The 27,989-nt window shown below is 43.4% G+C and overlaps 1 protein-coding gene across 1 annotated transcript; it reads left to right on the forward strand.

Annotated features, from left to right (window-relative positions):
- The first annotated feature begins 2,317 nt into the window (after positions 1-2,317).
- On the forward strand, positions 2,318-5,959 carry LOC122060542 (indole-3-pyruvate monooxygenase YUCCA6-like). Its single transcript, XM_042623672.1, has 4 exons — positions 2,318-3,504; positions 4,256-4,504; positions 4,684-4,806; positions 4,934-5,959. Exons 1-4 carry the CDS (start codon positions 2,815-2,817, stop codon positions 5,177-5,179), a joined length of 1,308 nt encoding a protein of 435 aa, XP_042479606.1. The 5' UTR covers positions 2,318-2,814; the 3' UTR covers positions 5,180-5,959.
- The last annotated feature ends 22,030 nt before the right edge of the window (positions 5,960-27,989 follow it).

Genomic DNA, 27,989 nt, shown 5'->3' on the forward strand with positions numbered 1-27,989 from the left:
AATACGGAGAGGTGTGAGGAAGAGCGTTGTAACCCTATTCTCCATTGATAGTGAAGCAGGATCTCATCTCACCGGGGACGTAGGCAACCTTGCCGAACCTCGTAAAATCCGTGTGCATTGTTTGTTTTGTTTTTCCATTATCTTCTGCATCGTTTTAGGGTTGCGTTTCAACACACACTCCAGTGGAAAAAAATTAACATGCTTCTATACCTTCTCCTACTTTCATTGTGCATCACATGTTCTCAAATCTCAATACACCATCTACGATAATATGTCGAACCTCACTTAATTCCACTTGTTGAGAGCGAACTGGTAAATACGACCATGAAACCAAGAAAACAATCATAATAACATGAGCATTTATTGTAGTTTTGGATGAAAACCTACATGCGTTTGAAAGAAGCATAGGAATTTTCACCAGAAAAGCACTCTCTCTCCCCACTTCACAATGTGATCTCTTTTTTCTTTTTTTTTTCTCCTTTTTTTTTTCATCAGATAGACAATATATAGGAAACCTAAAAATCCTAATCCCCGTACAGTTACAATTTTATTTATTTACATATAATAAATCTAAAGCCTAACCCAAACATATATGAATCTGATGTGGTAAAAATTGATCGGATGATCTCCCTTGCAAGACTGGGTACTCCACACTAGACCTGCACAGGAGAGCAGATAAAGGAGAGCCGGGCTGACCCGACGGGGGACTCTTCGATGCCTAAGTCAGATTTTCTCTACAACAAATACTCAAGCGAGTTTATTATGAAAAATGATCGATCCCCCTTTTTGAGGGCTTACGTTGATAAGAGTCCTATGTTGGCAAGTAGTTCATTCTTGTTAGGATAACTCTTGAAAGAGTCCCACTAGGTAACTATTACCTTACTTGTTGGGATATCTCTTAGCGATAACATTTGCTGAGCTGGTGATAAGAGCTTCTGAACTGACAATAAGCGATCCTCAGGATTGACCCCGCAATCGCTAGGATCGGATCAGACTCCTTAGGGAGGTGACCCAAGGGGTTTGCTCGGCCAAGGATGAGCCAAGAGATCGACTCGGCCAAGGATGACCAAGGGGTCGGCTCGGCTAAGGATGAGCCAAGGGGTCGAGTTTCGCCAAGGATGACCCAAGGGGTCGGCTTGGCCAAGGATGACCCATGGGGTCGGTTTTACCAAGGGTGACCCAAGGGGTCGGCTCTGCCGAGGGCTATCCAAGGAGTCGGCTTGGCCAAGAATGACCTAGGGGAGGAGGTCGTGGGATCGAACCTTGTCGTTCGCATTGTGTAAGTGTGTGTTTTGTTAAAAGAAAGCATTGAAATCTCTTTTGTGCTTGATGCTGTTCAAAGTTGAAATGAATGATAAGAGAGAGAAAAGAATCTTTGAGGAGGGATATACTGTTTGTTCCGTTTGATCATATAGGACTCAGCAAAGATTCTCCTTATTCCAGGCCAGGTGGCTGGGAGATACTTGGCCTCGTGCCAACCCTGCCCTAATGGGATCAAAATCCTCTGTTTTTCTCATCCCTGTTTTTTCTTGTTTTGCTACCTGCAGAACACGACACGTGGACAACTTTAAGATCAACGGTCAAGGTTGCGTGAGGATTATTACATCTAGTGCGTTGGTCTTAAAATTGTCCACGTGTCGTGTTCTGCAGGTAGCAAAACAAGGAAAAACAGGGATGAGAAAAAACAAAGGATTATTTTCCACCCTAATGGGGGCAATAAGGTACCAAAACTATCAATTGTAGTGGCAGAGGAGATGAGAACTTTGGCGTTTTGGACTTTTAAGGACTCCATGCGCTTTTGCCGTCTAGCCAATGTGGATGCAGAGATTCACAGCACTCTTTCATTCAAAAAGCTTAGAATTAATTAAAGAAACGATCATAAATCAATATATGATCAACCTCTATTTATATGTCCTCATGTGGGCCAATGTAGTCCACTTATCTCATTCGACCGTCCACATTAATCGGTGGCTCTTCAAAGTTCCAATCGGATGGTTAGGGACTATTAGGGCAGGAAGGGATCCCTTGCTTCCTAAGCCTATTAGATTATAGAAAAAATGGAGAACCCAGACAAGGAGTTCCCCTCTCTCTCTCTCTCTCTCTCTCTCTCTCTCTCTCACACACACACACATATAGTCTGATATGACAGATTGAGTGACGTTTCAATAGGGTCGAGAGGAGAAGTTTTTGTTGTTGATCATGAAGATTATTAACAGAGAGAGATGACACACTAGTGTTACCAACTTTACCACTTCCCCTTGCATATATATAAGTACAATTCAATTCAATACAATAGTGAACAAAAGGAATATATACATATCACTCTCAGCTCTCAACCCTCAACTTCCCTCCCTCTCCCTCTCCCTCTCCCTCTGCTGTTCCATGGTTCCATGGTTCCACACTTGGTCTGTTGTTGGTTGAGGACCTGAGGTGCCGTAGCTCTCTCTCTCTCTACTCCGTTTTCTCCTCCATTGGAGATCTATTCCCCATAAGTGGATAAGGCCCTAGGTCTTAATCTTCCTCAATCAATTGAGGAATTCCCTATTCCTCAGCCTTATCTCTCTATCTCTATCTCTTTCTGAATCTAAGATAAGTGAGAAGTGCCTCATTAAACTCCGCCCTAATCTCATAGATAGAAATAGTACTACTCCTTATGACTACTGGTTTTTTTTTGTAGAGAGAACCAACTTTTCTTCCTTTTTCAATTCTGAAACTACCCAAGTAACAAAAATCAGTTATTTTAACTGTTTCCCTCTTTCCTTCTTTCCGGGTTGGTTGGTTGCACACTTGCACCATTCATAAAAACATCTGTTCATGGACTCTTGGAGAGAAATAGGAGGCAAAATGGTTCATGATCAGTTGGAAAACAAGATGGATAGAGGAAGTGCACCAAGGCGTGTTTGGGTTCCTGGTCCGGTCATTGTAGGTGCAGGTCCATCTGGTCTAGCCACAGCTGCTTGTCTCAAGGAGGGAGGAGTTCCAAGCTTGATCCTGGAAAGGGCTAATTGCATAGCTTCTCTTTGGCAGCTCAAGACTTACGATCGCCTTCGTCTCCATCTCCCTAAGCAATTCTGCGAGCTTCCTCTCATGCCATTTCCTGCCGGTTTCCCTACTTATCCCACAAAGCAACAGTTTATGGAGTATTTAGAATCTTATGCCAAGGTGTTTGATATAAGTCCTGCTTTCAACCAAACTGTGAAGAGTGCAAAGTACGATCATAGCCTTGGACTTTGGAAAGTGATGACTATTGGTTTGAAGGAAGAGACTGAGTATGTTTGCCGGTGGTTGGTGGTGGCTACCGGAGAGAATGCAGAGGAAGTGTTACCGGAAATTGAAGGGATCCATGATTTTAAAGGTTCCAAAGTACACACCAGTCAATATAAAAACGGCCAAAACTTTGATAGCAAGAAAGTGCTGGTGGTGGGTTGTGGCAATTCAGGGATGGAAGTCTGTTTGGACCTCTGCAACCATAATGCTCGCCCATCACTTGTTGTCAGAGACACAGTAAGTATTTACACCGACTTTTAGCTTGTGCTCTCTTTTATGATTCCATATCGGTCATATGGCAGGTTGATTTTATTATAGGTTTATGTGATCTTAATTTTCCTTGTTGATTTATGAGATTGATTTCTTTCAAATTTTATTATTCTAAAAACCCTAGATAGGTTTGAAAGAGATGAACATATTACAGTTGGGAATTTTCGACTTTTCTTCAAGAACCCTAAAAATATAAGTAAAACTCAAGCGGGAAATTTTGACTTTCCATAAATTCCTAAACATATCCAACTGAAAAGACAGTAAGGTTTCATTCCGAATCTTGAGGAATCTTGAGGATTGTAACCACTTGATTTCTAAGTCAGTAGTAAGCGGCAGCACTGGATGTAGAGTTCCAAGATAAAAATAAAAAAAATTGTTCTATACGCTTTCTTGGGATTCGTCCGCATGCGCAATTAGAGTTTCGATATCATATGCACTGAAACTCTGAATGCCATTTTTTTTTTTCAAAAGCTTCCTTCTTCGCTGCAGAGAAGAAGCATAAGTAGCAGTAATGGAGGGAGAGGCTTGGGGGCTCACTGGTTTCAGCCCCTCTCTCTCTCTCTCTCTATCTCTCTCGTATTGTCCCATGATAACCCATTATCTTTATTGGTCAATGGGTGATGAAATTATTATTATTATTATTATTATTATTATTATTATTATTATTATTTTCTCTTTTTTGTTTCTTCTTCTAAGGATCTCTTTTTGGGGATTGCAGGTGCACGTCTTGCCAAGAGAGATGCTAGGGAGATCAACTTTCGGGCTGTCCATGTGGTTGCTCAAGTGGTTTCCCATGCGCCTTGTGGATCGATTCTTACTCCTCGTCTCTCGCCTTATGCTGGGGGATACTTCACGACTAGGTCTATGCCGCCCACCTCTTGGCCCTCTAGAGCTCAAGAGCATGTCTGGCAAGACTCCCGTCTTGGATGCAGGCACTCTCGCCAAGATCCAATCCGGCCAAATAAAGGTTTGTTTGAGTCTCTTCTCAACATCTAATTCTAGATACTCATAGGTACTAAATACCTATAAGTCTCTACATCGGGTTATTCACATAATCACATCTGATAAAGAATTATTATGTGTGGAACCAATAACTTGGACTAAAGAGTAAACTAAATGTCACTATGTGTCAATGAATGGGTGCAGGTTTGTAGGGGCATAAAGAGACTAACAGATCATGCAGTGGAGTTTGTTGATGGAAAGGTTGAGAATTTCGACGCCATTATCTTTGCAACTGGTTACAAAAGCAACGTACCTTCTTGGTTAAAGGTATACCTACCCACCTCACTCTTTCTCTCTTGGATTAGATTCTTATGGCTTTAAAAAAACAGGGGGGTAATCAAGTGATGGGTTGATTGAATTCTGAAAATTTGAGTAAAACTTGGTGTGGACACAGGAGAGAGATTTGTTTTCAGAGGAAGATGGGTATCCTAGGAAGCCATTCCCAAATGGGTGGAAAGGGGAGTGTGGGCTTTATGCAGTGGGGTTCACAAAGCGTGGGTTGCTAGGTGCTTCTATGGATGCCAGGAGGATAGCCCAAGATATAGAGCGCTGCTGGAAAGCTGAGTCCAAACATCTCACTGCCGTGGCTTCTCCTCGTCGACCACCACCACCGCCACCACCGACTCCACTACTGTCATGATTTGATGAGTACTCCTTTTCTTTCTCTCTTTTTTCAGAGCTGATCTGATCCTTTCTCTCCCTTTTAAGGGAAGGGGTATCAATCTCAGACTCTCAAATGGTGGTGCCAGCCAGCCCTTCCAATTTTCAAAAGATGGAAAGGAAAGGAACGAAGAAAGGTGGTGGTACCACAGAAGCAGCTCCTCCCTTTGGGGAAAAAAGAGAGAGCAAATTGGTTCATATAAAGCTCATCAAGGATTGCTTGGATCCTTGCTATGATTCTCATCAACAATGCTCTCAACTACCCCAGGCTGCCAAAGGGTGAAAAAAGTAAGCATGGATCATCTCTCCACGTGGTGACCTCCCTACATCAATTTGGAAAAAATTTCGCTACTGCCCGAGTTGGAGCCAAGGAAATGGAATCCTACGGGCAAGTTTGAAAATATCCACCCAGGGTGAATTTTTCCACTCCTATCCCTGAGATTCCATTCCCTTGACTCGTACCGGGGTTGTAGCCAAGTGACTCAACCAAGCAGCAGCCAAGTTTGGTTTGATGAGATTCATCATGGATGGGGTGTAAGGCTATAAGTTTGGTGCATTAAATGCTTTGACTCATGATCTGAATAGCACGGTACAATCCGTTTGAAGAGGGTAACTCTTCTCCCCAAATGAGGAGCTGATCCGGACTTGAAAAAGCCTTAGCAAAGGAGGATTTGAGAAAATGGAAGCAGCTGATTTGTTGTTGTAACCTATTGGTGGGGGCTTCTTAATATAATAAATTGTACATCTTGTATATTGTCAATATTTCTCTCATTAGGGTCCATTTTTCTTTGGGTATTAGATTCTTGAACTACATTATTAGATATTAGTAGAGTGTTTTTTTGGGTGGGGGGAGGGGGAGGGGGAGGGGGGAGGGAATGGGGTTGAGTTTATTTTTGCCTAGGATGAGAGTAAAGAAAATTGATTGCTTTGTTTTGGTCTTATTACAGTGTTTCTTAACCTTTTATTATTGATTCTCCATTGAATAGATTAACCATCCTACCTCTTTTCTCCTCTCTTTTTTCTCTTACAAAAAACTTGAGTGGCTGTGTGATACTCGAGAGATTGTACCATGAAAGCTTAATTTGCGGTGGTGAAATTTAAGGAATATGGGATATTTTAATTGTGGACACAATGCTTCCATGAATGGAAAGGCACTTCCCACAATGAATTAAGCTGCTATACAAGATCAAGTAAAATAAAATAGGTGGAGATATAATGGCAACTAAAGTTTTGGATTTAATTATGAAAGGTTCAATTGAATAATGTTGATGTCATTGGTTTTATTGGTTTTTTCTCTTATCCACTAACAAAGTGGAGTTGACTCGGTTCAGTTATTTCATTTTTTTTTAATGTTCTCCTTCGCCCCCCTTCCCTTTTTCTATTCTATGGGTAATTTTTGGATCATCACTTTTTTTCCTCAATGACTTGTGTTCAAGGGAATTATATATATATAATGTATATTGGTTATAAAAGTTTCATTGATAAAAATGTGCAGTACATATGATTTAATTTTCAAATACAAAAGTCAAGAAGTCATAGAGTGAAAATATGTCAGACAGTCGTACACGTCAAAGATTATGCCCTCTTTGCAAGGGAGTCAACCAAGTTGTTTTTCTCTCTTGGAATAAAGTCGAAATTACATGATTCTAAATTGGAGGCTAAATAAGATATATCTTGAATAATAGGAATCATTGTAATTGGTGGGTAAATATACTCACCTTTAAGGAAGGAGATGAGGACTTTTTTCTTTATCATATTCAATCATAAGATGGTCCGAACCATCCTCTATAGTTTGAAGGAGATCTAAACGAATTGCCATTGCTTCACCCATTATCACTGATAAGAAACTTAATTAGTTCTGAGGCCAAATGAGATTACCTCCCTCTATGGTCACGAAAAATGAATCAAATACCTCCCTTTGTGCTCTTTAATTGGAGGAATGCATCATAGTTAAGCTTAAGAAATCTTCTTGCTGCTGATTGCAATAACCACCAAGCCTGATATTATGGCAATTGAGCCATCGTGAGGCTATTTGGTGGAGGCCCACAGGCCTCTAGAAACTCTTTGAAGGCTCATTGTGCTCGTTGAATGACAAAAACAGGGGTCCTCATATGTCTTTTGAAGACAAAACCATTTAGAGCATGTGGCATATGAAGTTGCATGCATACAGAGTTCCTACAAAAAAAAAAAAAAAAAAAAGAAGTTGCATAGAGAGAGTGTTTCACTATATGTTTTCTTTCCATAAAGCCTCAAGGCCGACCTGTTTTGAACCCAAAGTTGTAAACTAGGAGTACTAGAAGATAGGGCAATACAAGTAACAAGCTTCCAAACCAAACTGCCCTTGCAAAGAGCCAAGCAAGGAAGTCATCTTTTGTACGAATTCTAGATAATTTATATTTGAGAAAAAGGTCTCCACACACCCTAACATATTCTATGTATTTGCCACGTGTGAAAGAATGATATGGCAACTCTAACTATTGGTTATTTAGCACATAATGTGCATTGTTGACTTATCAAATACTCATTAAAGTCAAATATATCCTTTCATATATTGCCATACCTTATCATGTATTATATACAAATACATATACATATACATATATATATATATATATATATATATAATGAATGTCTAAATGACACCTATATTAGTGTATTTAGAACTTGACATCGTTATTTAATTACCTTTTGTCTTATTTTCAAAATTATTTAATACAGTTTTTTCAATGACATTAAATCTATCATTTTAAAATGAAAATATATTAAAAGAATTCAAAATATTTTAATTTAAAAATTTTTTTTTACTCGTATAGTAAATAACTTCTATGAATAAAACAAAAAGGTAAAAAGTAGAGAGAGAGAGAGAGAGAGAGAGAGATGGTGTGCATGTGTAGGAACACATAGATGAGTAGTGACAATAAAGGGCATAAGAGAGGATGGCTGGAGTTGTAAGACATGTAAGTGGTGGGATTTATTCCGACCGAACAGGGTTGAAGAAAACAAGCACATACTTATCGCATCTTTGGTTTTGAAAATAAAGACACGACGACTCCTAGATAGAAATATGAGAGAGAGAGAGAGAGAGAGAGAGAGAATGTGTTATCAACATCAAAGGGTTTCTTCCATCTGAAATCTCTTTCTAAGGCAAGCAAAAATGGGGCCACCAATAATTGTTTCGGCCCATTGAGATCACTGGCGGCCATTCCAATTGGTCCCCGCTGTACTTTAGTCACTATTGTTGACAGCCTTCTTTTCTCACACTAATATTTTCTCTCATTCTTTTCCTCTTGGGAATCAAACTTAAAGAAGATATACAAGAAGACTTTCATAAATATATATATATATATATATATATTTATACACAACAAGACCGCTCTATTAGCATCATGGTTTTAGTGTACGTACGGTATCAGATTAGGTATTCGCCATCCCCAAATTCGATATGGTATTGGAATGGGATCAATCATATCGAAAAGAAATACCCCTGATTTTCTTAAGAAAATGATTTTTTGACATTTTTACCCCTAGTTCATACCGTTCAACCAATATGGTATCAGCCAAGTATCGAGATCGAAAACCTACCAAACCGATATGGATCACCTGAAATGATCGGTCCGATACCAATACTTAGAATCATGGTCCTCATCCCCCAAGTTTTCATGTTTCTCATTGTTTTTCTCTATTTCTTCTTTGCTTATCCTTTAGGGCTGATTTGGAATCATTTGATTTCAATTTTGGATTGATTTCAAGAAATAGTCAATAAATAAAATGATAAATAAATTAAAATTATTTAAGTTGTATCAATTTAGAATATTTTTAAAATAAAAAATCCGTTTGCTAGTTCAATTTTTGAAAATAGATTTTCTATAATTCTTTGGGAGAGGATGCTGGTGGTGGAAATTGTGGTGACAGTTATTGTTATGCCCATTAAATTAAATGTTTATTCATTAAAAAGCAAGAATAAATGCAATTTCAATTTCAAAATTAAAATATCGAATGATGTTACATGGAGGTGGGGGCATGGTGATGATGAGACCATTAGAAGAGAAAGAAAAAGAATAATATTTTATTTTAACATAAATTACTAGTAAAATAAAATTCTAACATTGATTTTCTTTTTTCATTGCTTTTTCAGCAAGGTTAGGGAATTTGTGGTGAACGGTAAGTGGTCTTTTCCATTAAAAAAGAGACTTTTTACCAAAAAAAGTGTCGATTTTTTGAAAGAGATTTTTTAGGCTATTTCTCTCGTGCGCTGCCTTTATCAAACTCTAATGATTGGAAAGTTTGGTCTCCATCTCAATCAGGTTTACTCTGTTAAATCTTCCTGTGAGGAGATTAGTAACAAGCAACCTCTTGTTCCTTGGAAGTCCTTGATTTAGTATAAAAGGCTCACTCGTAAACTCTCTCTTTTTGGCTGGAGTATGATTCATAGTTACCTTGAAGAAGAATTCCATTTGTCTAATGTTGCAATTTGTGCCTCAATGCAATGGTAAGCAGCTAACTTATTTTTCTGGATTAGCCCTTTCTCTTTCAGGATTTGGAAGGAATTTCTTGGTCTATTTATTTTGCGTTGATCTGAGTTTTCTACATTCTAAGAACTCTTCTTCTGAAATATAAGGGAATAGTGAAGTTGGCAAGGGACCTTTGCCTCAAGAAGCATGTGGTTTTGAGTTTGAATCCTCTTGCCTCTTTAGGGTCACTCACACGGGGTGTTTAGTGCTCTTCACTGTTTTTAGTGAAACTTGAATGATTCTCATTCAATCTCAGGATGACCTGGACCATGTATTTGTAGGGTCAGTATGGGCCTGCTAGTCTAGTCAAACTGAAGGTATCTTGGAGAATAACACATTGTTATAGAGAGGTTAACTCTTTCGCCAATGTATTTGTTAAAAAGGCAGCCAAATCAAGAATCTCTTCTTCTTGGAATCATCCCCCGTCTTTTGTGTTACATGAAATCGAATGGGATGCCATGAATAGACCTAGATATCGGTTTAATTGATTTCAAAGTGAAATTTGTTTAGTTGGTTCTCTTTTCTATTGATGGCAATGTTGAAGGTGGATTAAAGAGCAATCATTTGTTTTTGTATTGTACTGCTAGGAATTCTTGGACGTTAATCTTGTATTCTATTTTTATATTTTTATAAACCTGTTGACAGTGAGAGAAAAAAATGTGTAACCAAAAAACAAAATTTTGAAACAGCTCCTACCATTTCAGTATTTCAGATTAAATTGATTTTAATTTTTCATAAATAAGGTGTAAAGAATCATACAAACCACTCCAATTTCAATTTATGACCCCATGAAAGTAACATAGAAATTATAGGAAACAATTGCTTATTCATTTAATTATTTATTTTTTAGAAAAATCAGTTCTTAGTTACAAGCAATGAACTAATCCCGAGCTCATCAAATAGCCAACAAGAAACCCAATAAGGGTTATAAATCCCGAACCAGTATGGTTTTTGTGACTGCTGCCATTTCCTTTAGCTATATGTTGTGGTTTTGAACCTTACCAAAAAAAAAATGTTGTGGTTTTGAACCATTCAAAGGGGTGGATGGAACTAGAGCTTTTATTCCAAGTGGTCCAACAATTTGTAATCCTAACCATCTGATTCATATGCCTTCCTCTGGACCATTTTTCCCCGGGCTCTAATTATAGTGGTACAAGTCGGATGACCAAGGTAATCTCTCTCTCTCTCTCTCTCTCTCTCTCTCTTTTTCTCTCTCTATATATATGCTAATAGTATACTCAAATTCGTGTCTATCTCTCTTTCTCTTCCCTTTAAAAAAATCCCACATGCTTCTTTCATCTCAACCAGATCTCCTATTGGTTAAACCTTAACTTCTGTAAAATCAGCGACAGTCTACTTAACCTCCTCATATCCATGAAATGATTCTCTTTAATGATAATTAATAATCAATCAATTGCACCATAACAAAACATGGGTCAAATGAGATGACTCAACAATCCAAAATTTGCTCAATCTTTTTGACTTGGGAGTTGGGAGATATCTCCTTGGTGGGACCAGTGCTTCTGATGCTGATTTGATCTTCATGTGTCAACTATATCACAATAGAATCACAGCTAGCAGAAAAATTGGTTGGGGGAAGATTGGGGAGAGAGAGACAGAGAGGTAACCTTACCATCATATCATATACATATGTTGTCATACATTGCTGTTTGCCAATGTCTTTCTCTATCTATATATGAATGCATTGAAAGATATCTTTCCTATCATATGTTTTTTTTTTGGTTAAACCTTTTTCTATCATACGTTGATGTTACCTATATATCCCTAGTTGTCCACCTCATAATGTGGGCAATAGGTAGAGTCATCTTCTACTAAAAATAAAATAAAAAAATGAGTCATCTCCATCCTGCAGTATGAAATAGGCACATGAGCATAATGCACATATCTTCCGTAGACTTCCAATGAAATATATGTATTTAGGTTTTAGGTTTGTGAATTTGATTCAGTCTTGTATCTATCAAATCATTATACATTTTTTCTTAAGTTCATAATTAATTTAGTTTTTTTTAGTCTGAGGAAGCGTGTGGTCCTGGATTCCACTCTTTTTACCTTTTTCATAGGGTAATTCATAAGGGGTCTTTCATGCTCTTCGTTGTTTTCAATGAAAATTGAATAATTCTAATTTAACCTCAGTATGACTCGATCCATATGATTGTAAAGTCGATATAAACCCACGAGAGTAATTAGGCTAAATACATACCCGTCATTAGAAAAAAAAAAAAGTACTCAACCCAGTTGAAACGTGATACATACAATTAGATTTTTGGCTAACTTAGATTATCTAACAACAATTGGTGCCTTGCAAGTGCGTAAGATGATTTGCAAAACAATGGTTCCTTGGATAGTCAAGTCTCTATCATGATCTTGACTAGTGGCAACTTCAAAGGTTACAATTGTGTCAGTCCACTCATATTTTGGCTTCAAGTGTTCTATGCTTGGGTAAATCCATCAGTGGCACGTGATGACACTCAGTTGGCATCATCAAGAGCACCTCAGTAAGTCCACCCTAGTGGCATAATGATTTATGAAGCTTCCATCGCCAAGACCAATTGAAGTGATCACTCATCAAAGACTTCATCAAATGGCAATCATTACTTGTCTTAGGAATTTGTATTTTGTAATTTGTAATCTCCTATAATCTTAAGCATGCATTTATGAGGTGATTCTCAATAGTAGGAAATTATTGATTCAGACAAATCAAGGTACACGTGTTACCTCCCAATGATTGATTGCATTATACATATCACAATCTATCAGAACTAGCATGGTATCTAATTTTGTCACCATATTTTTAAATTAGCGCACCATCGGAATGCCAATTATCAAGCCAAAACAAATGTTAGAACCATCACAATGGAATCCTGAATATGAACATAGATAAGATGTCAATATTCTTAAGGATCTTCTTCTAAGACTATGAAACATCCATAAGAATTGAAGCAATCCAAATAGAATCATACTTGAGATATCTGTAGTATTGAAGAATCAAGGTACATTTAGACTCGAAGTGCAATTCAATATATCACTAACCAGTCCTAAGCTCTATGGAAAATCTGGTGGCACTTATGTCAAATTGAGTAACTCATCCTCTTTTTTGGAAATATAGTTTGATTTTGTCCACAAAGACGAGAACTGGCCTGTTGACCTTTTGCCAAAGATGCTTTCCTTCCCTTTCGAGCAAGTTTTGTATGTCACTGAGTTTTGTACTACAAGATCTCAGTAAGGCTATTGCTAGAGATGCATCGGGTTCAGTGTTTATAAGAATGTAACTCTATTGTATATCTATTTATTCTTTTTTATTATTAATATAAGGGTAATTTACAACATCACCCCCTGGAGAATGCCAGTATTATAGGGACACCCCTTCTAGCAAATTAGACTTGGACCCCCTACCGTCAGTCACTGTTAAGAAATATACCGTATATGCTGATGTCAGTAATAATATTTTATTTTAAATACCAAAATTCCCTTATTAAATATGAAGTGCCTAAAAAACCCTTGTAATAAGTTACTGTTTCTTTCACCCAAATCTATCGATTTGATCCCCATTCCACCGGCAATCGTTCAAAGGGGCGGCAACGGATAACGACGGACGTCGATCCCATTATGTCAGCCCTATTTGAGAACCCTTTCCCCATTTCATTTTTATCAAACTACAATCCTACAAACTAAGGACTGAATTAAGGTCATCGACATCCTAGTTACGGTTTTGCTGAAGAAAGTAGCCAAAGAGCCAGTTGAATTTCTTGTTTTTCCCCTTTATGCCTGATGACAAAGTAGTAGCAATGACAATAGGTATACTTCCTCCCTCTTCCTCCATTTCCTCCTCTTCTGCATCTGCAGTGATGTCGATGCTACTGCTGCAATCTTATTCTGCAGTGGCCGCTACTTTATTCTTCTTACCCCTCCTTCTCTTCCATCCTCTTTTCCTCTAGGTCTTCTTACCCCCACCAAATAGTGGCTGCTGCTACAATATTCTTTTGTGATGTCAATGTTTGTAGGAGGAAAATCAACGTGTTAAAAGAAAATTTGAAACAGGGAGAAGGAGCCCATCTCCAAGAATAAAAGAAAATTTGAAACAGGGAGCAGGAGCCCATCTCCAAGAATCCAAAATAACCATTAACGTGCTAAAAAGAAAATCTCTAAAATCAACTTTGGAGAAGGGCTGGTAGGGGTAGGGAGCAAGAGCCCATCTCCTCAGCTGGAGTTAACTGTTGTGCTAGTGGTGGCAGCGCCGGCGTTGTTTTGGTATCGTTTCGATAGGAACAAGGGGAGACCAGAGAAGCCGCATAATGCAAGGTCATATCACTTTGAGAATCCTTGGTTTGGAGATCCAGATCACACACGGTTCTTTTCCTCACCCTTTTCTCATTCCAGTGGTGGTGATGACGGTTGTTGCAAATGTTGGGATGGGAAGGGGGACTTGAAGTGATGTTCCTATCGTCGAAGCTGGGCGTGCTGCATAATCGACCGCTGCCACTGCTGAGTAGAATGCAACCGGCCATGTAGAGATAAGATGACGGCAATGACGTCAGTGACGAAGGCCGATGAAGGTAAGCACCCAAATGTCTCTCTTCTCCCCCTAAGTACCCAAATGTCTCTCTTCTCCCCCTTTGGAAAAGACCCACTTGCCCTCTTGTCTCCAAGTCCTAAGTGTATGCACCAATTGGTTCAAAGTAAGGTGGCCTTTTTTGTTCTTATACTTGATAGTTTAGTCACTCACAACGTACAGCTCTAATGCCATGTTAAGACTTCCATCTATCTTAAAACCAATTTGTAGACACCAAATTTTGTCACCCCTTGTTAATGATGAATTATGGGCAATGATGAAATATGTACTCCCCCTTTCACAAAGAAATTGAATTTTCAGCACAAGTCCAGACTATCCTTGCTAATCCCAGTTATCCCAACCTAAATTCGTTATGCAAGAACTTGTGGAGTACAATTGAATGTAAGACCGGTCAGAAGTTCAACCAAATATTGTTAAATGATGCGGGGAGCGTGACCAAAAGTGGTTATTAATACCTTTTTCCAGAATACGACAATCGAACCTATCATATGCTCAATTCCCGTATCATTGGAGAGAATTCGAAAATACGGTCCTATTGATATCTTGCACAAAAAGAATGGATACCCAGATGTTTAATAGTTCATACCTAAACTTTGAACCCATGAAACCAGAACAAACACGAACTAGACCAAACCCGAACCAAACCAAACTTACCTGCCTTCCCTTAGCTAATAGGTATCAACTGTCTAAGTCTTCAGTCGCCCAAGCTGCTAGGTTACTGCCCACCCAAGGCCTTCCATGGAGCTTAGTCCTCTTAATAAAATGCTTTCACTTTATGCTCCCACGAATCCTTTAAGGGTGGTTACACTTACCATCTCCATGTAAGGGTCTTTTCATGGATGCCTTGGGTTTTTCTATAAATAGGTGACCAAGGTCACCATCTATAAAGGCTACAAAATTCTGAGAGAAAGAAATCTCTATTTCAAAAATCCCCTACCAAAGAGAGGGAGAGAGAGAATGCAAAAGTCTTAAATTCCAGAGCGAATCGTCCAAAGCTTGCTGACATTGATGTCCAAGTAAGGAACTCTTGCTCTAGTTTTGGAAGCCTGTGTCATCCACTTCAGGTTAGTGTGGGAGCACTACATAAATTTTTTGTGATTAAGTTCAATTTTTTTTTACAGTATGGAAGTACTGCTTAAATATTTGTATACCTGTCTATTTTTATGATCACAGAAGCCCTGCCCGTATTCTCGTAGTTGATTCCTGTTCTAGGAATATAGCGCTACCCAAATTCCCAAAACCTGATTCATGTTATAGGAATGTAGCGTAGAGGCCCTACCCGTATTCCCACATCTGATTCCTATTCTAGGAATATAGCATGGAAGTCCTATCCGCATTCCCACAACTTATTCTTATTCCAGGGATATAGTGCGGAAGCGCTGTCCAAATTTCCAAAACCAAAATCCATTTCTAAACAATAGCACGGAAGTCCTGTCTGGTTTCTTGCCCAAGTGCTGGAAAGTTTTTAATTTCTCCAAGAAAATGAGAAGAAAGTCAAATCTTTGCCCCTGAGTCTGGGAGAATTACTGGAAATTTAATACTTTTCATCAATTGTTATCATGTAAACCTTAGATCGTAATTTCATTTGTGTACATGATACATACCCCATCTCCGCATGCATTATTTTATGTGTTCACCGCATAAAATAATGACTTCTTCTTATTATTTCATGCATTACTTTATGCATTTGTATATTAAATGATAGTCTACTTTTTTTTTCTTCTAAAGGTTCTGGAGATATCATTAAAAATCGAAGACAAAAACAAGGTACATCTGAAAAGAGATGAATGGAAGTTCCCCACCTTCTTTTCACTAAAAGGTCGATCGTATTAAGAATAAAAAAAATGGAATACAAGAAGAATATGAAACAAACCAAACAAATAACAAATGGCTCACAAGCCTAACCCCCACCTTCGGTATTGCCATCAACAAGGGAGAGACCAGAGAGCACAAAAACCAAAAACCAGCTGGGCTAAACAAAATGAAATCTTGGTCTACCTTGGGTTTCTACTTGAAGATCGTCTTGCATCCTATTTTTCCAAGTTCCCCACCTTCGGCATTGGCATCAACAGGGAAAAATCAAACATTAAAAATAAAATCTGAAACGAGGCTTGGTCACTGCATCGTGCATCATCTCATCCCTGATATAAGAAGGGAACAACATAACATTTCTTGAGTAGTTATTTATGGCAGCATGCTTTGCGAGGAAATCAGTGATGACATTTCCATCCCTGAAGTAGTGGGTGATTTTCCACTCAATAGTGGATAGGAAATGAACAATGCCTATCCATTCTTGCATCACGAACCAAGGAATGCTATTTCCCTGAACTGCCATCACCACAACTTCTGAATCTGACTCTATCCAAAGTTTCTAGAAAGCTAGCAATTTAGCTCTGTATAAACCTTCCATCAAACCACAGAACTCAGCATAATAATTATTTTGAATTCCCAGGGAAATGGAGAAGGCTTCAATGGATCGACCAAGGTTTCCCTGAACAAGCCCCCTACACCAGCTCTACCAGGATAACCCAATGAGCACCCATCAACGTTGAGTTTAACCCATCCAACAGGCGGTTTACACTATAAAATTTCCAGGTAAGATTGCGGTTTCTTGGGAACACCTTGAATACCGAGATTCCTACAAATAAAGAGGTCTAAGAGATGGTTCACTACTCCCTGTAAGTCAAGAGTGGACTCCCAAGGTCTCCCTTGATCATGTTGAAGATAAAGCAAGGGTCTTTTGGTCTCGTCTGGAATCGTCTAGAGTTCCTTTCTCTCCAAATGTGGTCAGAGGTAAAAATGAAGCCAGCTAACCATGGATCCCTCACAGAGATCACTCTGCATTTTCTAATCCAAAAAGTAAAGTCAAGAAAACTTGAATGATTATGTATAGTCAAATTAAAACAAGAAAGGAACCTATTCCATACTTCCCTCAAGAACCTCCATTCTAAAAAGAGGTGTTGCACCGTTTCCTCATCCATCAGACAAAGAGAGCATTGGGAAGGGAGGGGGATGCTCTTGGCTTTGATCTGATCATCATGGGTAGCTTTCCATTCATAAGCCTCCAAGCAAACATTTTTTGTCTTGGTTGTAGCTTGAATTCACAAATCATTGAAAACCAAGGGACTTTTGGGTTTCTTCGAGGAATATCCTCCCAAGCAGAAAAAGTGGAGAAAATCCCCAAAGGAGTGCACTTCCAAAAGCAATGGTCTTCAACAGAGGACAAGGGAAGGGGGATTTTTTGAATCATATTGAAAATATTTTTCAAAAAAGTAAAAGATACCTTAGGAAGGTTCCACTGATTTTCTTAGATGACGTCAGCAACCTTAAGCTTTGCTTCAAAGAAAGCCTCTTCTCCCATGTTTAGGTGGTCCATTATAGAAAGGTCTCCAATCCAGTATCCTTCAAAAAATGTATTTTTGTGCCATTGCCTACAATCCACCTTTCTTTGCTAGAAATAAACTTCCAAACTCTTCTAATGCCTGATCCAATGGAGGAAGAAGTGTATGATTTTTTGAAAGTGCAATTAGACCCCAAATGCCTAGCTTTGAAGAAAGAACTCAGACTTCAGGAGCCATGTTTGATATTCCAACCTTGTTTAGATAACAAAGTAGTGTTGACATCCCTTAGCCGACGGATTCCAAGGCCTCCCTCTCCCTTTGGTTTACAAACATGATCCCCTTTGACAGTGATATCTAGCCTTTGAAAAGTCCGAGTCACCAGTCCAAATGAAATTTCTCATCCACTTTTCTAATAAAGTAATCATGGATGAGGGCCACCAATACATTGACATGCTGTGAGAAGGCATACCTGAGATCACAGATTGGACCAACTACACCCTATCTGCCATAGATAAGAGTTTGCCCTTCCTGCCTGTGAGGCGACTCTTGATTTTGTCCTTGACATCTAGCAAAGAATGCTGATGGACTCTTCCTTTGAAAATATCTACCCCGAGATATTTTGTGGGGAAGTTACAAATGGGAATACCCAAGGCATCTGCAATGGTTTGCTTTCTAGAAGATTGAATCCTACTCAGGAAAAGCTTACTCTTTTCCAATTTGATTTTTTCACAAGAGAAATCCTGATATAAATGATAGTCTATTTCAGCATTCCATGTGTTATCATATGTGTTCCTCACATAAGATAACAATCATAATCATCATTTCATGAGGCATCGCACATATATGTAAATAAATTAGTTGCATTTTCTATCATTTTATGCAACTTATCATTTTGCGTGATTTCAATAAAGATTATGTATTATTCCATGTGATGTCTTAATGGTTTTTGCAATCATGTAATAGTATACATGTGTTACATTATCTCATGTGATAAAGCTTCCATGCTAGCTTAGGCCGTTAAAATTCTCAGGGGAGAATATTCAAAATCCAAGCATCTAATAGAAAGACCGAAAATTCCAGGCGAGGTGGATGCCTGACACCTTCCCACACTCATAACTTGACACTAACACCTATCCCTGGAATAGACCAAAATATGAAGTCAAATTTTGGGGTTCCATCCTTTCATAAGAATCCAACCCCTTACTTGAGCTCGATCCCTCAATCAGAATTGGGCTTCACAATAGGGTTTTAGGCCTTGAATCCTAAATGACGACTCCAAAAATCATGCTTTCCTCATCCTTTGTAGTCGCCAGACATATTTAGAGACGTCACCTTGCAAGGCAGATAAGTGAGAGGAAATAAGAGGGAAAAAGACAATAGGAAATATTTCACAGAAATCCTAATGGGAATGAAGGACAAAAAAGGGAGGGTTAATCTCTCTCTCTCTCTCTTTCTCTCTCTCTCTCTCTCTCCCCATCCGATCCTATCCGTCCCGCTTACACAATTGGTTCAAAGTGAGGTAGCCTTTTGTGACTCTTATACTTGATAGTTGAGTCATTCACAACCAATGTGAGATTGCGTCATTAATATGTGTTGCTGCCAAAAACCCCATATGAGTTGATCCTACACAAGCACAGACGGCGGAGGCCCGGAGCTTTGTCCGGGGTTAGTCCTCCGACGCTCAAGTTAGGGTTGGTCGCACAGTTTTCAGTATGGGAGTAATGGTGTGGGTATCGATGCTTACCTTCTTCCTTCTTCTCGTGCCCTCTTATATGGTTCCTCGGGTCTAGGGTTTTCTCTTGCCTTCCCCTTGTCCTTCTCGGGTCCACCTTCCTCCCTTTCCGAGTCCCGGTCGAATATGTCCGTCCTTCTTGTGGGGAATATTCCCTTCATGCAAGCGACATGATAGAGCGTGATAGTCTTTGTACTCCCTATCTGGTGGGCGACACGTGTCCCAGTGGGCGACACATGTCCTCACCCTACTGAGCGATTGATTTGGCTGTATCAGGAGCCCCCTTACTCCCGCTAGGAGTCTCTTCCTATGGGAGTAATCAAATTTTTCGTAATTATAATTTTTTTCTTTTTTTTTTCCTGTCTTCGGCCTTATTCCTTTGGCTTTAGCCTTGCTTGCGACCGAGGCCTGCGGTCAGCCGGGGTAAAGACCTTCGGTCAGGTCCGTTCGACTTTGGCCTTGCTCCGAGCCCCCAGTCGAGAGGGGGACCTTCAGTCAGGTCTGTTCGGCTTTGGCCGAACTCCCAACCGAGAGGGGGACCTTCGGTCAAGTCCATTCGGTTTTGGCCGAACTCCCAATCCGGGGTGAGGACCTTCGGTCAAGTCTGTTAGGCTTTGGTCGAACTCCTAACCTGAGGTGGGGACCCTCGGTCAGGTCCGTTCGGCTTTGGCCAAACTCACAATCCGAGGTGAGGACTTTCGGTCAGGTCTGTTCGACTTTGGCTGAACTCCCAATCCAAGGTGAGGACCCTCGGTCAGGTCCGTTCGGCTTTGGCCGAACCCCCTACCGAGAGGGGGACCCTCGGTCAAGTCCGTTAGGCTTTGGCAGAACTCCCAACTGAGAGGGGGACCTTCGGTCAGGTCCACTCGGCTTTGGCCGAACTCCCAACTGAGAGGGGGACCCTCGGTCAGGTCCGTTCGGCTTTGGCCGAATTCCCAATCCGAGGTGAGGACCTTCGGTCAGGTCTGTTCGGCTTTGGCCGAACTCCCAACCCGAAGTGGGGACCCTCGGTCAGGTCTGTTCGGCTTTGGCCAAACTCCCAACCAAGAGGGGGACCCTCGGTCAAGTCTGTTCGGATTTGGTCAAAATCCCAATCCGAGGTGAGGACCTTCGGTCAGGTCCGTTCGGCTTTGGCCGAATCCCCAACCAAGAGGGGGACCCTCGGTCAGGTCCGTTCGGCTTTGGTCGAACTCCCAACCAAGAGGGGGACCTTCGGTCAGCTGCACTCGGCTTTGGCCGAACTCCCAACCGAGAGGGGGACCCTCAGTCAGGTCCGTTCGGCTTTGGTCGAACTCCCAATCTGAGGTGAGGACCTTCGGTCAGGTCTGTTCGGCTTTGATCGAACTCCCAACCTGAGGTGGGGACCCTTGATCAGGTCCATTCAACTTTGGTCGAACTCCCAACCGAGAGGGGGACCCTCAATTAGGTCTGTTCGGCTTTGGTTGAACTCCCAATCCGAGGTGAGGACCTTCGGTCAGGTTTGTTCAACTTTGGCCGAACTCCCAACCCGAGGTGGGGACCCTCGGTCAGGTCTGTTCGGCTTTGGTCGAACTCCCAACCGAGAGGGGGACCCTCGATCAGGTCTGTTCGGCTTTGGCCGAACTTCCAATCCGAGGTGAGGACCTTCGGTTAGGTCTGTTCGGCTTTGACCGAACTCCCAATCCGAGGTGGGGACCCTCGATCAGGTCCGTTCTGCTTTGGCCAAACCCCCAACCGAGAGGGGGACCCACGGTCAGGTCCGCTGGGCTTTGGCCGAACTCCCAACCGAGAGGGGGACCTTCGATCAGGTCCGTTCGGCTTTGATTGAATCCCCAACCGAGAGGGGGACCTTCGGTTAGGGTTGTAATCCGAGGTGGAGACCCTCGGTCAGGTCCATTCGGCTTTGGCTGAACTCCTAACCGAGAGGGGGACCCTCGATCAGGTCCGTTCGGCTTTGGCCAAACTCCTAACCGAGAGGGGGACCTTTGGTCAGGTCCGTTCGGGCACAAAACTCAAGGTTTCGTACTCTGACGTGGCGGCTCCATTAATGCTCGGGTAGTCATACCGTTTTCCTCCTCATCTATAAAGTGCAGGGGTCCATTTGTGGGGCACTTTTCTTTTTTCCTTCGGAGAGCTCACCTTCGATCTCGGTGTTCCTTTAGAAGAGCTCGCCCTCGTATCGATTTTCCTTAGTTTAGGGACACCCCAAAAGTAAGTTCATGTCTTGTTCGTCGGGCTACAGCCCATCGTCCTCCGAGAGGACGAAGTCAAATCGTAGGCATCAGAGTCCAAGGGAGGTCCGAGGGATGTCCTTGGATTCCACCGACTCCCCCTCTTCCCGCGACTCGTCATCCGCGACCTCGTCGTCTGGGTCCGAGGGTGGCTCAAACGGTGCTGGATTCAGGAAGAGGGTGCTCGATTCCCGAGCTCAGACCCTGGAGCCCTTAGAAGTGGAGGCTCTCAACATCGTATCCACGATGGACGAGCCAGAACTGGAGGAGTTGAGGGCTTCCTTCGGTGTCTCGGACGCTTTCGAGCTCCGGTTGCCCAGACCATCTGACCGAGTAAGCTATCGGAACTCCGAGGAGCTGTGCTTGTATAAGGTGGCGTTCAAGGCCAGCCTTCGGCTGCCCCTCCATCCCTTCTTCACCCGAGTGTTTCGGCACTATGGGGTATGTCCAACCCAGCTGACGCCGAACGGGTGGCGACAGGTGCTCAGCTTTGTCGTCTTTTTCACAAGGCACCAGAGGCCTCTCTCCCTCCCCCTCTTCATTAATTGCTTCCTCCTTCAGGCTTGCAAGGGGCTTTTGGGTTGGTACTACTTTTGCCCCTGGAAGGACCTTTGGCTTCTAAAGGGTTACCCGACATCAATCCACGGGTGGAAGGAGAAGTTTTTCTTCGTGAAGTCATCCGAGGGGGTGCCCTTCGGCACCATCTGGGATATCCCTGACCTTAGGGAGATGAACTCCGCCCCTGCCCTATTCGGGGCAGACGCGGAGTCATTGGCGATGGAGAGGCGGCAAGAAATATGTCCTCCGATCGACGCCGACTGCCTTAAGTCCGACGCCATACTATTCAGATTCGGGCTTAGCCCGGGTGAGTTAGGCTAGCCTCAGTTTGTTTCCTTCAGGTATCGGTGCTTCATATTGACTCCCATTGTTTCTTTTTGCCTTGCAAGTCTCCAGGGCCAAGGCTAGGGCTGCCGCAGCGGCAAGGTAAGCACAAATCAAGGAGGCCAAGGAGCGGGACACCCAATAGCAGTCGAGGCCGAAGCGGAAAGAGAAGAAGGGGCCATCCTCCGAGACCCCGAAGAAGAGGTCCAAAGTCAAGGGGCCGAGCACCAATGCAGTCCAGGCCCTCATTGCTTCGGGCCATGACAGGCCTTCGCAAGACCCTTCCCCCGTCGCGGCCTCCAGAGGCCTGAGGGTGGCGATCGTGAGGGCCGAAGTGGGGTTTGTCCCTCAGTGGTCGGTAAAGGAGGATGACACGCTGGACGTCGGGCGAGTTACTCGTGAGCTGGTGATGAAGGGGAGTCTTCCCCGAGACGCCGCTGAGGCTCAGAGGCAAGGGACGGTGGCTATGATCATGAACGCTTGCATCTTCATGGCCGGGGTAAGCTTTGGTCCCCTAATCCTCTCTTTTTTAATTTTTTTTTATCCTAGCATTCTGACCTTTAGTGTTTCATGTAGGCACAAAATCAAATGGGTCAACTGGCGGCTCGGGCCGAAGCTATGTGCCGAGACCTCGTCGAACGAGAAAAGGCTGCCCTGGAGAACGAGCGTTCGATCCTCCTCGAGAAGGTGGAGCACCTGGAGAAGGACCTCATCTTGACGCGTCGGGAATGAGATCGGAAGCTCGCGGAGCTAAAGTCGTAGATGAAGGCACAAGTTCAGGAAGCTGAGGTCCGAGGGGTCGAGGAGAATCGGTCCTCCGAGGACTTTCGGGAGGAGATTAAAGACGCCTCCGCCCCGGGGTTCGCAATGGGCGCTACTGAGGTCCGAGACTGGGTCCTCGAGCTTTACCCAGGGGTCTCCTTCGAGGATGGCGGGCTCATCTTCGAGGAGGAGGACGTTGAGGCGGCCCCATCAGCCACCGAGGTTGCCGATGCCGATGCCGATGGCGGAGGCTGTAGTGAGGAGGGTGAGGTTCAGCTGCACCGAGAGGTCCCTCTGACTCCCAACCACGGGGGTTTGGATCAGGAGACCCTCCACGTCGAAGAAGAGGCCGCGAACCCGACAGACGCCCCTTGAAGTCACCCCGGGTCTCAGCACAGACAGCCTTTTTTGTTTTTGGTCTCAGCCTTCGGGCTTCTTGTAATCTTGGGCTTCGGGCCTTCTTATATAACTATGGCCTTCGGGCCTTCTTCTGTAATCTCGGCCTTCGGGCCTTCTTCTTGTAATCTTGGCCTTCGGGCCTTATCAATGAATGCATTTCTTTTTCCTCTTTTTGCTCCAACTTTCATTTTTTCTTACATTCTGTGTTCTTTTGAGTAAGGTGATCTTTAGTCCGTAGCTAGGCGCAAGGAGGCTGAAACCCCTCCTTGCCAGCCTTAGGGTCCGCCCTTCTACTTAAGCACGGCTCGGTCTTGCTCCCTCGGCTTATCCGAGGGGTTTCCCGAGTCCGCGGACTCTGGACTTGAGTTATCTGGAACAAGTATCAAGTGGTTCACCAAGTGTTCTCCCTCAGCTCCAGTTGAAGGGTCCGTTGGACTGGTATTGATCCAAAATTTAGCCGAGGGCCGACCCTACGACAGTCGTCGCTCCTGACAAAGTCGATTGCCTTTGGTCAAGTTCCTTCGGCTCTGGGCCTGGGTCCCAAACCGATGCTGGGACCCTCAGTCAAGTCAGCCCGGCCTTACCCGTGCTTCGACCGAGGAGTGGATGCTCGCCTTGTAAAGCTTATTCTTTGCCTGAGCCCCCTGACCGAGGTGAACACCATCGGCTAGCTCGGCTTGGCCTTTGCCCGAGACCCCGACCGAGGTGATGACCTTCGGCAAGTTCAGCTTGGCCTTACCCAGGCAACTGATCGAGGTGTGGTCCTTCAGCAAGCTCAGCTCGGCCTCTGCCTAAGCCTTGACCGAGGTGTGGTCCTTCGGAAAGCCCGGCTCGGCCTCTGCCTGAGCCTTGACCGAGGTGTGGTCCTTCGGCCAGCTCGTCTCGGCCTTCGGCCAGATCGGATCGGCCTGTCTGGGCCCCCGACCGAGGTGAAGACCTTCAGTAGAGTTAAGGTCATCAGACTGGAGAATTCCTCTCAATTGTTGTAAACCAACTTTCGTATTATCCATGAATAAAATCTTCCAAATTTTAGGGTGAGGAATTACAACTTAAAAGTGCATAAGAGCGAAAATTGCAAAAAACTACAAAATACAAGTGTGCTTGCTACTTCACTACTGATGGAATTTTCTTAAGTTTTGAGAGTTCCACAATCGGGGTACCCTTCCTCCCCCCGTTGTCTCCAGGTGATAGGACCCTAGTCGTATTACCCTTGAGACTTTGTATGGACCTTCCCAATTTGGATCTAGCTTCCCTTGATGTCTCGGGTCCGATACTTCAACCCTTCTGAGGACGAGGTCACCCTTCCTAAACTCTTTCTTTTGAACTTTGGTGTTGTAGTGCCTCGCGACCCTCTGTTGGTAAGCAGCGATCCTTTATTGCGAAGTGTCTCTGATTTCTGCCAAGAGGTCTAAATTCGCTCAGAGCCCTCCCTCGTTTTCGTCTTCATTGTAGTACCTAATCCGATGGGTAATGGCCCCTATCTCCACTGGAAGTACAGCTTCAGTGCCGTATGTTAAAATGAAGGGTGTTTCTCCGGTGGCTAATCTCTCAGTAGTGCGGTAAGCCCAGAGGATGTGATGCAACTCGTCTGCCTAGAGTCCTTTGGCATCATCTAGTCTCTTTTTTATTCCTTGAAGTAGTGTACGGTTGGTTATCCCTGTCTGCCCGTTGGTCGGTGGATAACCGACAGAGGTTTTCCTGTGGTCGATGCCTAGGGCCTCACAGAATGAGCCGAAGGTCAGATTGGCGAACTGAGTTCCATTATCCGTCACCACAACCCGGGGGATTCCAAATCTATAGACTACCACCCATTAGAAGAAGTCCCTTACGTTCTTTTCGGTTATCGTCGCTAGGGCTTCAGCTTCTGCCCACTTCGTGAAGTAGTCGACTGCCACCACAACAAACTTCCTTTGTCTCGTGGCCAGGGGGAATGGGCCTAGGATGTCGATTCCCCATATGGCGAATGGTACTGGGCTCGATAGGGATGAGAGCTTGGTAGAGTGTAGCCTAGGCACGGGGGTGAACATCTGGCACTTGACGCACTTCCTGACTAGTGATTCCGCGTCCTTCCTTATTGTCGGCCAGTACAGGCCCTGCCTTAGCACTTTATGTGCCAAGGCCCGGGCTCCTAGGTGTTGGCCACATATCCCTTCATGCACCTCCCGGAGTGCGTACTCGCCGTCAGCGGAATCCAGACACTTGAGGTATGGCAAGGTGAACCCTATCTTGTATAGTGTCTCGTCCTTTAGAAGGAAGCGCGCCAACCTCATTCTTATTTTTCTCGCCTCGTCCCTATTCTCTGAGAGCTTTCCTTCCTTGAGGTATTCAGTTAGGGCATCCATCCAGCTTTAGCCGTTTTCACCTACAGATAATACCTCTCGGGGTTTTTCGATGCTTGGCTATGATAGCTCTTCGAAATACATCGATCGACCAAGATCTGCGAAGTCGGAGGTGGCCAACTGTGATAGTGCGTCTGCACTAGCATTCTCTTCTCGTGACACCTGCCTTACCTCGAATTCCTTGAAGGCCGCTACCCTGTCTCACACCGTCTTCAAGTATTCGACCATCCTTTGTTCTTTGGCCTTGTAGTCTCCATTCACCTGTCGTACCATGAGCTGGGAGTCGCTATGCACTACCAGCTCCTTTACCATCAAAGCCCGGGCCAAATTAATTTCGGCTATTAACGCTTCGTATTTTGCTTCATTGTTGGAGGCGTCGAAGCCAAACCGTAGGGCGTATTCTACCTTGAAACCCTCGGAGCTTACCAACATGATTCCTGCGCCGCTTCCTGCACTGTTGGAAGCGTCATCCACGTATAATGTCCAAGCCTTTTCTTCTCGGTCCTCGACAAACTCCTGGGGGTCATCGGGGAGCGTCGTTTCGACGATGAAGTCTACGAGGGCCTGTGCTTTGATTGCGGTTCTCGGTTTGTATTGGATGTCGAATTCCCCCAACTCTATGGCCCAATTTACCAAGCGACCGGACATATCCGGCCGCTGCAGTATCTTCTTCAGGGGCTGGTCTGTGAGTACACATACCGTATGTGATTGAAAATATGGTCTCAGCTTTCTTTCCGCTATCACTAGGGCATATTCCACTTTCTCTGCCTTTCTGTATCTTGTTTCGGCATCTAGGAGGGTTCGACTGACATAGTATATTGGTTGTTGTTGCCTTCCTTCTTCCTTCGTCAGTACTGCGTTTACCGCCACTGCCGATACAGCAAGGTATAGCTACAAGGTATCCCCGGTATTCGGCTTCGTCAGCAGCAGGGGTGCGGCCAGGTACTCCTTCAATTGTTCAAAGGACTTTTCACATTCTTCCGTCCATTCAAACTTTTTGGTCCCTTTCAGTGCTTTGAAAGAGGGGAGGCATCTGTCTGCAGACCGAGACATGAATCGCCTAAGGGCGGCGACCCGACCTGTTAGCTCCTGGACTTGCTTCACATTCTGGGGGACCTCATATCCCGAATGGCTTGTATTTTGACCAGGTTGGCCTCAATTCCTCTCTCCGAGATGATAAAGCCAAGGAACTTTCCCGAGGCTACTCCGAATGCACACTTTGCTGGATTCAGCTTCATGTCGTACCGTCTCAGCACCTGGAACGCCTCTTCTAAGTCTTGGATGTGTCGTTCCGCCTTCAGGCTCTTTACAAGCATATCGTCCACATATACCTCCATGGTTTTTCCGATCATGCCCTTGAAGATTTTATTCACCAACCTTTGATAGGTGACCCCTGCGTTTTTTAGCCCGAAAGGCATGACCTCATAGCAGTACAGTCCACCCTCGGTTATGAAGGATGTTTTCGGGACATCGACCTCGGACATCTTGATCTGATTGTACCCCGAGTATGCATCCATGAAGCTCAGCGCCTCGTATCCTGCCGTGGCATCAATGAGGAGATCTATTTTTGATAGGGGGTACGCGTCCTTTGGGCAGGCCTTATTCAAGTCGGTGAAGTCGATGCAGATCCTCCACTTTCCATTTGCCTTCTGGACCATTACCATGTTGGATATCCACTCCGGGTATTGGATCTTGAGGATGAACTGGGCCTTCAGCAGCTTCTCCACTTCCTCGTCTATTTTCTGCTGCCTTTCGGGGGCAAAAGTCCTCTTCTTCTGTTGCACCGGCTTCTTCATCGGGCTAACATTCAAATGATGTTCTATTACCTCTCGATCTATTCTGGGCATATCCGAAGCCGACCAGACAAAGACGTCAGCGTTGTTTCGGAGGAATGAGACGAGTCTTTCTCGCTGTAGCCTTGACATGGTAGCCCCAATCTGAAATTGCCGAGCATTATCCCCCTCTTCGGCATCAACTTGCACCAAATCCTTGGTCGGCTCCCCCCGTTGATAACTGGCATCAT

Source organism: Macadamia integrifolia, chromosome 2, assembly GCF_013358625.1.
Source record: "Macadamia integrifolia cultivar HAES 741 chromosome 2, SCU_Mint_v3, whole genome shotgun sequence".
In the NCBI taxonomy this organism is placed as follows: domain Eukaryota; kingdom Viridiplantae; phylum Streptophyta; class Magnoliopsida; order Proteales; family Proteaceae; genus Macadamia; species Macadamia integrifolia.